General features: G+C 39.0%; 1 protein-coding gene across 1 annotated transcript; it reads right to left on the bottom strand.

Moving 5' to 3' along the window:
• Positions 1 to 1,349: 1,349 nt before the first annotated feature.
• LOC132173442 (enhancer of mRNA-decapping protein 4) lies at positions 1,350 to 9,707 on the bottom strand. The gene is made up of 12 exons (XM_059584945.1): positions 8,725 to 9,707; positions 8,166 to 8,215; positions 7,900 to 8,083; positions 7,523 to 7,741; positions 7,101 to 7,229; positions 5,215 to 6,858; positions 4,169 to 4,528; positions 3,974 to 4,093; positions 3,655 to 3,825; positions 2,666 to 2,830; positions 2,384 to 2,509; positions 1,350 to 1,870 (listed from the first exon to the last, which is right to left on the bottom strand). Exons 1-12 carry the CDS (start codon positions 9,415 to 9,417, stop codon positions 1,562 to 1,564), a joined length of 4,170 nt encoding a protein of 1,389 aa, XP_059440928.1. The 5' UTR covers positions 9,418 to 9,707; the 3' UTR covers positions 1,350 to 1,561.
• Between the last annotated feature and the right edge of the window lie 2,113 nt (positions 9,708 to 11,820).

The raw sequence follows: 11,820 nt of genomic DNA, 5'->3' as shown, positions 1-11,820 counted from the left end.
AAACAAATCTCAATAACCAAACTAAATAGCAGCAGCTTTCAACTTGTGCAAAAACCATCATTCTGCTGAAAGAACAAACAGGAAACAACTCTAAACCAAAATCTCTTACTCAAAAATAAATAAATTAATTAAGTAAACCAAAATCTCCTCTTTTTTAGTACACCAATTCTGGCAGAGTTCTATATTCTCAACCCTTCTCTTAAATCTTCCTAATTTGCTCAAAACTATATTTTCTACATAACATGCTCCTTCGTGTTTGGATGCTTACCATATTTGAGCTTATTTCCATATGGTTTTTTCATCTACAAAATAAACATATACATTCCAATTTCGATCGAAAAGACCTCAGCTTTCCCAAAGCTACTCCACACACATACTCTGTTTTTCCACACTTAGAAATCAATTGCAATTTCTTCTTCCATACTCTGTTTTTCCGCACTTTTAGTAGAAACACCATTTCCATTACTCGTCCCCTCTTCCTTCAAAAAACCTCCATCAAAACTCACATCCAAGTTCTTCTGGGCTTCACAACCAAAGATTAATGGGTATCATTTTTCAACTCTACTTAATTTTCATACATATTTGTCAGTACCATAATGGATTTTCTTGTTTATTGGAATTTTCTTAGAGTTGGAATTGAACTTCCAGAAATTGAAGTACGATTTGAGCACCTAAATGTTGAAACAGAAGTTCATGAAGATTGAAGGAGGCTGCGTGAAGGAGAGACTAAACAAATAAAATCAAAATATAATTATTACCCTAAGCAAAAACGGCGCCGTTTTGCTCCTGCTTCAAAAAAAAAAAAAAAAATCCCACAAGGGCATTTTCGTAACTTAACCCTAATAAAACGGCGTCGTTTCGTGGTTTCCGTCCAGACTAACAGTTTTGACTAACAAAGTGGCCAAAATGCAACAGTTTAATAGTTTAGGGGGCTACTTTATGACTTTTGGAACATCAAGGAGCTAAATCGAAAACGGCTGGTAGTTTGAGAGGCTTTTTTATATTTTTCCCTTATATAAATCAACCCTAAATCAACCCTAACATGATTCACATTAAATTCATATCCTGTGAACAGCCTTTTCTTTTAGGCTAAGTTTTTACTTCTTTTATTCACAATAACATTTTCCCTTCCCCGACTTTGAAAAAAAAAAAAAACATATGGTTGATGTGACCCCGAGATAAGTAAATGCTGCAGATAGAGAGGTTCTCCCAAGGAATTTTAGCATAGGGTTTAGGTTAACCCGATGCACTTTGATTAGAAAGAAAATCTTATTCAAAAGAGAAACAAGTGAAGAGAAGATGTTTTAAAAAATAAACACTACAGAATGCAATATGACGAGGTGTAAAAATGGAATACAAAATGCAAAATTTCATTTCGGCAGAAAACTTTGGACAAGGAAACAAAGTGAAACTAAGATATGAACCTGAAGAACCCTAGCCTTTTTTCACATATCCTAAAGATAATTTTGACTCTACACGGTTGGAACCCCTTCCTTGTGAGATTTGTACAAGCTCCACAATACATGTAATTTGCACGCACAATTTAGAGAAGGTGGTAGGGTCATTTACAGGTCATGAGCATGGAATTGATGACATGCATCAGAAGACGGATACTTGAAAGTTCAGCACCAGTAATTGTAGGCAAGTTACGCTGATGGTTGAGTATGTTATAGACTTGATCAAAGATGGGCCGCACATGCACCACAATCATTGGGTCTGTTGGGTCTATGGCATTAGCCACGTCGGTCATCCAAGCAAGCTTTCGGGGTGAGTCGTTACTGATATCACAGGCTAGTTGCTGCAAAAGAGAAAGCAGTACTCCTTGGCTCAATGGGAGAGGAACCACTGACAAGATTCCCCGTAGATCAACCTGAAACAGAACAAAAAGGAGCAGACATTTGTTAACAACAGTTTCCAAGTACCTATCAAGAATTAATTTAACAAGTTGAGGAGCATATCAGAAATGAAAAAGAAATGCACAAGGAAACAAAGAAAAAATGCTATCACATAATACAAAAGGAAAGCATAAAGAAGCCATGACTCCCCTTTTTAACACCCAACACCAGTTCAGACCCAAAAAAGGAAATTTCAGATTGGACAGGATTTCTTCCAATTCCAAACCAGATGGACCCAAAACCCTCTTGTAACCTTTTTCATTGCTTCCCCACCCAAAAAGAAATAGAAGAAAAATAAAAATAACTAGTGTGACGACAGTGACAATAGATTTCAAAACTGATGAAAGATTATAACTCAACTCAACTACACCTTAATCCCAAATTATATTGAAGAAAATTAATGAAAGACCATAAGGATTTAGCAGTATTGAACACGAAAACATCTACACCATATAACAAGTTAACTGTTTCTTGACTGAATAGCACACCTGTGAGCATAGCCAGGACACAATGGACACGTCACTTCTTTGTAGGGCTGCAGTGAAAGCCTCGTCATATTTACGTTCAGATACCAATCTCGATAACTCCTTTGTTGGATCAACCAGCACCTCAACCTAGTGCACACAGGCTTGTAATTAGTACAGCCAGCTGAAACTTTCGTAGAAACAAAAGTATGAAATTTTATAGCCACATATTGACTTTCACATTACAGGTTCATAGCTGTGTTACAAAATAAAGAGAAAACAAGTAATTATGAAAACGAGGCAGACCTTCTCATGGAGACCACCCAAGGGTCCATTGCTCAGTTGGGAGACCAAGGGATTGACTGCACTTGAGTTTGCTCCAGCAGCAGCAAGAGATAATAGCTTTCTTTGACCCTCAAGCACTTCTCCACCCAAGGTTTGAGCCACTGTTGACGCTGAATTAATGGCATCCTGCATAATCAATAAAAAAGGAAAGATCAGAAAGAAATCAGGTAAGGACAAATAATGAGTCAACAGCTTTATCTTATATTAATCAGGGGAGGAAATGCATTTAATTCCAGTTGAGAGAATATGAAGATATGCGTCCATCAGTGAAGTATATGCTTGCCAACTAACAAATGAGAACTCAAGAGCAAATTTTGAACATCGGCAAAATCAGAAAATTATAACTACAACCAACCCCATAATACTTTGCATCTGCCCAAACACTCTCCCTTCAATAAGAACTTGAAGGACCAGAAGAAGCCTATTGTCTATTCAACCCAGTATTCACTCATTCTTACCAACGGTCATCACTCGCCTACCATACTGTCAATCTAAGTTATTTCTCAGATCATCTCAAACGAACAGGAGTTCAAGAATTCATAGTGGGACATGGCTTTAGAAGAAAAATGGATACTGTTTCAAAGCAAAATAGAAGTAAAAATTTCAAGTAATTCAAGATATAAAATCAAAATGCCTATGAGATGCACACCATTTATTTAGCCCTGTACTGTTTATAGACATGAAATGCTACACAGCTGATATTATGTAAAAGATGGCCAGTTCAAAGCTTTCTGATGTATCCAACAATGAAGTGTCCCCATGAGCAAATAAACATATCTTGCTTATTACACTCCTACACAACCCGATGTAATTGTCTAGTAGGAAGCTGTTGGGTTTTAATTCAAGATGCATACGAGGTAAGGGATAAACATTCATTTTTAAAACAATAGCAACAATGATTTGAGACACATTTTCTAATGATTTGCGTGATGCGGAACATTTATACACACCCTTAGAGCATGTGCCAATGGAGAATGGGCAGACTCAAAGTGTTGCTTAGCTGCAGTTGAATGTTCAACCATTCCTTTCTGAAATGTGGCGTCTACTTGCTCAAACATGGCTTTACATGACATCTCAAAGGCAGGGATCACTGACGTTTCCAAACTATATTTTAAAGCATCCTGCAACAAAAGATAGATTAGGCATGTCATTAGAATAAAATTCTCAATTTTCAAAATGATAATAGTATATATTCTAACTATGTTTAAAAATAACTATATTTCTAATCAACAATTCAAGTAAACTACGTCAAGTCAAACTTATAAGTACCTGAAGAGCTTGTTTGCCAGAAGTTTGAAACTGTGCTTGGATTTGCCTAGCAACAGTAGCTTCAAGTTTTACATTGATAGATTTCTCCAGTTGGTTAATTGCCTTATCACCGACTCCTCTCTGCAGCACAAAGCATCAGTTAGATCCCGCCACAACAAGAGTCTTATAGAAGAGCCAGATGTTCAAGATTTTAACCTGAAAAGACTCAACAATAGCTGAAGATACTATCTTCTCAATAGCTGGAGATATTGAGCGAACTACCGCTGGCCCCACTGCAGCCATTTCCTTCTTCACTGCCTTTTCTAACAACATTGGTAAGTCTTTATTCATAAAGTTACCAATCAAACTGGTGATTTGCTGTGTACGGTCTCGTAATAACTTCTCATTTTTTGCATTCTCTTCTTGAAAACGCGCCCACAAAGCATCTGTATTGGCCTTGACAGCTTTCTCCATACTACGCCCCAGGTTTGTCTCTAGTTTTTTACATTCTTTGCTAACTGGAACAGATATCATTGTTGTCATCTGCTTCTGCATATCTTTTTGCATTATCATGAGCTGCACAAAATAGAAAAAGAGGGGGACAAAAAGAAAAAGAAAAAACCCAATTAAAGAGGGATGAGTAGAATGAAATGTTAAACATGTATTGCTAATGACAGTGCACGATACTACCATGTAGATGCAAAACAGAATGCCCTTTCATGTTTCCAAACTATACTGGAATGCTGCCAATTTGAAAGACAAAATGGAAAATTGTTCCAGAACTCTCACTTCCCAACTCAAATGTAATAAGAACAACGACATATATAGGGGCCGAAAATGACACTAGCATTTCTTTCCAAAGACAAATGATGGTAAATAAGGATTATGCCATGAATAAATTGAATAGGAAAGACCAAAGTTTCCAAGATGAACCCCACCCTCCAATTCCAGACATGAGAAAGGTGTTGTTCATGGCCACTTGAGATATAAGTCTCAGGTTTTTTATTGAAGACATACAAAATTTAGTGATTCATTATCTGCCAACAAAACTTAGTGAAATCATACATGACATATAATAAGTAGTCTTAAAATACTAACCAAGTATGAAATTTCTGAAAATTATTCAAAGCTTACTTCACTGTGGTTTCCTTAATTAAATTTTACCACTCTATTGAGCGGGTAAAAATAATAATTTGCAGAAAATAATACGACGTAATACATATGGAAGGGATATGCACATGTCCATAATCTCAAGCAATTACCTGATTAAGCATCTCCTGCATGGCCAAAATTTGAGAAAAAGGAGCTTCTGCAGAGGGAAGACTCGTACTGCCACTTGGTTCATTCAAAGAATCTTGTGAATTAAAAGCACTTGGAGCTGGGGAAGATGGACGTGAAGCTTGAGAATTTTTCCCCTTCTGCTTTTTTCCTTTTGTATTTGGTGTGGATGACGGTAGGACTGGTGTGGACGTAGATGACTCAGAAACCTTCCCAGGCACGTTTTTTGCGGAGTCATGGACTTCGTCCTCATCAGCATTAGGAGGTTCAGCCAGTGGTTCCGTTACATTGACACCATCGACTTGCCGAGCTTCCTCCATGATATAAGGTTCCATTGATATAGCACAGCATTCTCGGGCCATCACAATACCAAGATCTGAGGCTTGCGAGCAGAAGTATTTTTCCTTATTTTCTAATGAATTTTTTTGAGAATCTCCCTGAGGGCCAAATTCATCATTTTGGGTAGATCTTGTTTCACCAACTACTTTCACCTCCACCTCAGCATTACCTGCATCACTGTTGGCAATCACATCCTGGATGCTTGCCTCTCCCTCACTCTTGCCATCAATAACATTAGCACTTCCAGAGGATGAATTGCCTTTTAACTCAGAGGGAGTTACCAGATGAGTTGGTTGTTTGAACATGAGATGAGGACTAAGCACAGATGATAAATCATCTGGTGCATTTGACGTAGCTTTTGTCTTATCATTCCTAGACTCATCATCCAATGAAGGCACATCAGAAAAGTTCGCACGAATGGTGTCCACTTGCCTGTCAACCGAATAGTCATTAACTGGTTGGTCTCCAACATGGATACTGAGAGGGGGAGCAGGCTCAAAGTTACTTGTTGTACTCCTAAAACCAGAAAGCTCTCTAGACAACCTAGGAGTCAAAGGAAGAGGTGGTGACACGACAGAAACACCATCAGCATCACTAGTTACCGGTGTCAGTGCAACAGGTTTATATTCTGTACTCAAACTGTTAATTTCTTTAGAAGTTGCAGCCTCAGCAGAACCAGAGCTTACAGGATACCTCGCTGCAGTTGCACTCTCAGAGCTACTTACTTGTATGTTTTGTTTGGGTGCTGAACCAACTAAGGGCAGCATCTCCATAGGTTTACTTCCAGATGGGTCCGAGGCAGCAAATCCTTCTGCACTAGTTGCATCACGCGAAACATTTGAATCTGACTTTTCTAACCCCATGTACTCCAGTGGTGGTGGCAAGCACTGGGCCAAGTCCAAAGCATATTGCTGAATAGCTTGTGTCTGGACACAATAAACCTGAATAATATTTTCACCATGAGGTAATATATCACTTGTCCCTGTAAAACTCAAAATAGGCATGGTGACTGTAAACTCAGCAATGTAATCCATGCGGGTTGCCGCTGGATTAGGACCATAGTCTAAGTGTACAGCATATATAGCGTTCTTCTTCGCATTTGCAAGTAAGAGAAGGCCTGCTTTGGACAAAGCTGCGACTTGATTGAAAAATGCCTCCTCAACTCGAGGTTCAGCTGTACTCTTCAACTCCAATGTCTGGGTACACTTCCATGATTCAGCATCACTAGGCAGTAGCCAGCCTTCTTCACTTGTCAATGCCCACGTTTTCACTTCTCGATTTAGTGATCCCTGTAAAGAGGTTTTGCCCAATTAAATAACACAATCACCATACAAGGATCATTGTACAACAAAGCTTACTTCCCACAAAAGGTTCATGAAATGCAATTCCAGAAAAAAGTAAATGTGTCAATATTTGAAGTTAAAAAGTAAATATGCAGACACTAGAATTATATTAGAACTGGCTATCTAATGACCTGCACCACAGTGACTTAGATTGAAGAAATCCAGAACTTAGCAACAAGCACATTTACCGCTGTGATAAGTATGATGTGATCTGGCCGATGGGGAGCAGTTAAAAATGTTGACGAACAAACAGGCTGGCCTTCATGTGGTCTGAATACTGCGAGTGGTGCAAACTTGCGATCTTCCCAGATCTTTACCTGTTGCACAATATACATTTTGCAAGGCACATTCATTAGCATCTTTCATTTTTTGAATCAAAAGAATATATAAAATACAAAAAAATAAAAAAAAATAAAATTGCATGCGTGAATGCCCACCAATGCACAAAAATTGCTTAGGTTAAAAAATAAGCAGAAACATCACGTTGGAAACATGAAATCCATTTACTTGGTCATTTTTTAACATCAACCTATGAAAAATTTAGAAAGCAAACACCAGCTTAAGCCTTTGGTGAAACAAAAACAGCAAAAAGGCATGGACAGATACAAACCGTTCCATCAATAGAAGCAGAAACTAAACGGGTTGTCATCCATTGGCACATCGACAAATCAGTCACTTCTCCATCATGATTACCAACAAGCTGGACCCCGTCAATGACCTTGTCAATATGACATTTGAGAGGTTCTTCTGCTGAAAACACTTCATTCTTTCCAACTTTGATAGTATCAATTCTCAGAATTCGTCTTCCAATCCCCACTACCAAAATTTCCTGTATAAAAGTGTGTAAAAGTCGTAGGGAATATAATGTTGAGCAACTTCACAGCTGAGAGGGGTAACCAAAAAAAATTTAAACAAATTTATTTTAAGAATTAAAAGCACATAATAATTCTTGCACTAAGGATGACAGCATTAAAAGAATATAATTACTTGTTTGTGGCAGTGCCAACAAACTCGTGGATGCGCAGGTTCCTCCTCTCCTGTAATTTTTTTTTGATAAGTATCTCCTGTAATTTGAATGGCAACAACAGCTTTTCCTGTAATTTGAGGCTTCTCTTCTTCATCAGGGCCTTCAGAAATCTTCCACACATAAACCCGTCCATCGATGCCAACACTGCACAAAAACCACAATTGCCGTAAACCAAATATAAACCCGAATGAAGGAAATTACAAATGACAGAACAAACAAAAGCTACCTAGCCAAAAGGTGAACATCCTCAGCAAAGAAAGCCATGTCTGTGACCCTCTGACATGATAAACACAATCAGTTAGAAGATAAACAGAAGAATAAATTCATACAAAATTTAAAACAGAACGTGCATTTGCTCCAGCCTTCAGAATAAGCTAGATTCAGAGGGAAAATAAAATAACACAAAAACAAGAGTTGACACGAGCAAACGTATGATATAACCACACACAACAAATGCCAAGCAACAACTAACATCATCAGGTGACGAAAACCCAGATGGAGCATAACCATCAAATTCGCGTGTAATAGACTAAAACCATTTTGGGTTCTTCATCTTATGCTAAATCCTTCTGTATATTCCATTAAAAAAGAAGTCTCAAATCTACCTTCAATTATTTAAGTGCTGCTCGAGAAGATTTGGACAGATTTCTTTGCATTTCTTCTTAGCATTTTTGGGTTCTTTTCAAATTTGAATAAACTCTCAACAAAGCACAATTGTACAAGTAGGCCAACTAATTGCTAACAGACCAACTTAAGACTAACAACGATTGCGAGGAAAATGGAACCTGGGCGTGACCGCGAAGCAGAGAGCGCAAAGCGGTGTTGATGTTGAGGACGCGGATATTGCCCTGGCGCAAACCGTAGCAGATATAGGACTTGTTGACGGCAATCTGGCGGCCGAAGACGAGGTTTGGATCGGACTGGTACTTGGTGATGGGAGTGACCTCCAGCTGGGGCTGGGTCTCCCCTTCCAGCCTCACGTCGACGTCGTAGACCACGCGGTCGCCGCCCAAGTGCCGGCCCTTGGGGAGCTTACTGCTCGGCATCCGAAGAGGCGGCGGCGGCATCAGATTCATGATCGCCGGCGAGGAGGGAGGGTTGGGTGGGGCCGGCGGAGGGGGCTGATTGGGGTTGAGAAGTGCCATGAGGCGGGCCCCAGAGTTAGGGTTAGGGTTAGTGGGCGAAGAGATTGGAGGTTGGAGAGGAGGGGTGGGGTAGGAGAGGGAGCGCTGGTGGTGCAAAGGTGCGTTTTGGGGTTGAGGATGGTAAGGGTAGTGGTGGTATGGGCTGGGTTGAAACGGTGCAGATTGGGGCGGGTAGGAGTAGGGGCCAGAGGGAGGCGGAAATGGGGGCGAAGTGTTTAGATTTGGAGGGTTTGGTGGTTGCGGCGGTGAAGGATTCGTGGGTTTGAAGAAGCTTTGCATGTCGAAGGTGGCGATGGGCTGTGGTTGCTGGTTTGGGTTACCAGACGAAGCCATGGAAAGAGAGAAAGAGGGAGGAGATTTGAGATGAGGGGAACTTGGAATATACCTTCTTGTGAGTGTCTGAGAGTGTGAGATCTGAGGGAAGGATTTTGGGTTTGGGGGCTGTGGAAAACCCCAAGAAGAAGAAGATGACTTTCAAAGAGAAAGAGGGTGTGGTGACTTTGGGAGACCAAAATGTGAAATATGCAGTAAAATTCTCACTTTTTCTTTCTACTTTTCAAGGTTCTGAAGGAAATGAAGAGGGTTAACTCCAATTCAGACTCAAATCTATTAAAAAGGAATTTATATATTTTTGCTTTGTAAATAGTCTTAGATTATGCGCTTATGTTCATCATCCTCAACAGTAAGGGCTTTTATTGGACAGAGGCTGATCTGATGATACGTTTACAGGCTCGATCCCATGTATATCCCTGTGGGTCTCTTGGGCCCAAACATTGTTCCACTGTCACTCCTCATTGTTTAATGTTCATGTTATGTCTTCGGACGAGGATAAAGCTCAAATTAGGTTTACAGCTTTGCTTACAACTATAGAGTTCACTGCTCCAGAGACGAGAGCTTCACAGCTGACGTACACATAGCCCTTCTCTCTTCAACTTAATTCTAAGGGATCCAATACAAGTCGTAGATGGGCTGAGCCTAACTATAGGAATTTGAGTTCCTATCGTTCAGCATCGTATATGGGGGTGACCATTTATGTTTTCATGTTGATTTTGAATTGCATTTAAGCATGAATTAAAATCATATAAGTTAATCTTAATTTGACTAATTTAATTAAATAAGTCAGATCTTTCAACCATAAATTGTTAATTTTGTGTCGAATTTGCAAATTGTGTCAAAAATTGTTAGCTCTAAATGTCACTGTTGGATTCAAATCGTGTCGAGACATGTACATACAACTATAAAGGTCAAATTTAGGGTGCACAGGCCACCTTCGACGCCCTAAGCCTAAAGGGTGGCCGTAGCCACCCCAAAATGAAACGGGGTGGTGCAGCCACCCCCGGCCTCTTCTGTGGGCCACCCACTTTATTTTTTATGTTTTTTTTAAAGCTTAAAATAAAATGAAAATAATAATATAAGTTTTTTTTGAAAATGTATTTCATTTTGTAAGGAATAGCTATTCCTCTATGGGATTAATCATTTTTATGGGAATAACATAGAAATAGTTATTCCATTTCAAAGGTTTATTATGCAAACCAAACGGGCTCTAATTCAACCTATTTACTAAAACAGATTCAATTTACCAACACTAACTCGCTAATTTAGCGTTAAGTTGTCGTAAAACTTGCAAACTGTGTTAAAAATTGTCAAAACCTTTATGGGCCACCCAAAGAAGAAAGGATAGGGATATCTACAGCTAAAGAAAGGGAAATTGAATTGTTGAGCTAACCGCTAAACCACCACCTGCAGTAACAACTCCACCTCTCCCGACTCCCCCCAACAACATCGAAATAATAAAAAAAAAAAAAGCCGAACCCATTTCTCCTTTACAAGAAAAGAAGAAGCTAAAATAACTTTCCTTAGCCAAATCAAAAAGAGGAAAAAGAAAAATTCCTTTATATTTTTCTTCTTCCTTTTGAGTTCTCTATTTATTGCTTTACTTATAAGCGAACACAAGCAGTTACTATCCAGAAAGGAAGTGGGCATAACGTCAAAGCATTTTCTTTGTTTCTCTCTTTGATACGATTACACACTTCGTTTTCCCTACACGTTTTACCAAACTCTTCTTTCTTTCTTCTGCTATAAACTTCCCAGACCAAGATCCAAAACCCACCGCTTAGGCAGAGAGATAGAGAGGAGAAAAAACGGGGAAAAGATGTGCTGTGGGACTAGGATATGCATGCTGTGCACGTGCCTGATAATGGTGGTGATATTGATTGGGTTTCTGTTCGGGTTCGGGGTGTTCAAGAACGGGTTCCACAAGCTGAAGAACACCGTGGATCTCTGCGATCCCAATATCAATGGGAGTCTTTGTGGAAGGCCCTTCTTGGGTTTCCCAGCTCCTTCTCCTTGATTCTAGCTGTGTGTAACATCCGATTGCATGTATTATTGTTTTAGCATTTATTAGGATTTTCTTTTATTTTTAAATCTTCATCTGGGTATTTGCATTGATAAGGATTTGGAATGATTCTTGGGATTTATGTTGATTTTATAATAACTTTCTTCTTTCTCTCTGTACATGGATTCTTGAGTCTGGATCTGTGTTAATGTTATGGACTGATTCATTGTGTTTTTTTTTTTTGAAATATATATGCTTGCCAATACTTTATAATGCGTTAATTTTTGTAATCATTTATTTGTTTATTTGCCAATTCATGATTCAACAAATGTCTTTCAAATCTTAATAATGGATTACGAGCATCATGCAAGGAGACAGTATAATTTGGAACCATCATTATG

Source organism: Corylus avellana, chromosome ca3 (assembly GCF_901000735.1).
Source record: "Corylus avellana chromosome ca3, CavTom2PMs-1.0".
Taxonomy (NCBI): domain Eukaryota; kingdom Viridiplantae; phylum Streptophyta; class Magnoliopsida; order Fagales; family Betulaceae; genus Corylus; species Corylus avellana.
This window is presented reverse-complemented; position numbering and strand designations above follow the sequence as displayed.

What these genes read in the sequence shown, in the direction of transcription:
- LOC132173442 (XM_059584945.1), bottom strand. Translation starts at nt 9,417, where the DNA reads ATGGCTTCGTCTGGTAACCCAAACCAGCAACCACAGCCCATCGCCACC. An exon ending in CTGCTTCTATTGATGGAACG is followed by an intron (nt 7,230 to 7,522) that starts GTTTGTATCTGT and finishes ATTGTGCAACAG; the next exon opens with GTAAAGATCTGGGAAGATCG. An exon ending in TGCAGGAGATGCTTAATCAG is followed by an intron (nt 4,529 to 5,214) that starts GTAATTGCTTGA and finishes TATTTTGTGCAG; the next exon opens with CTCATGATAATGCAAAAAGA.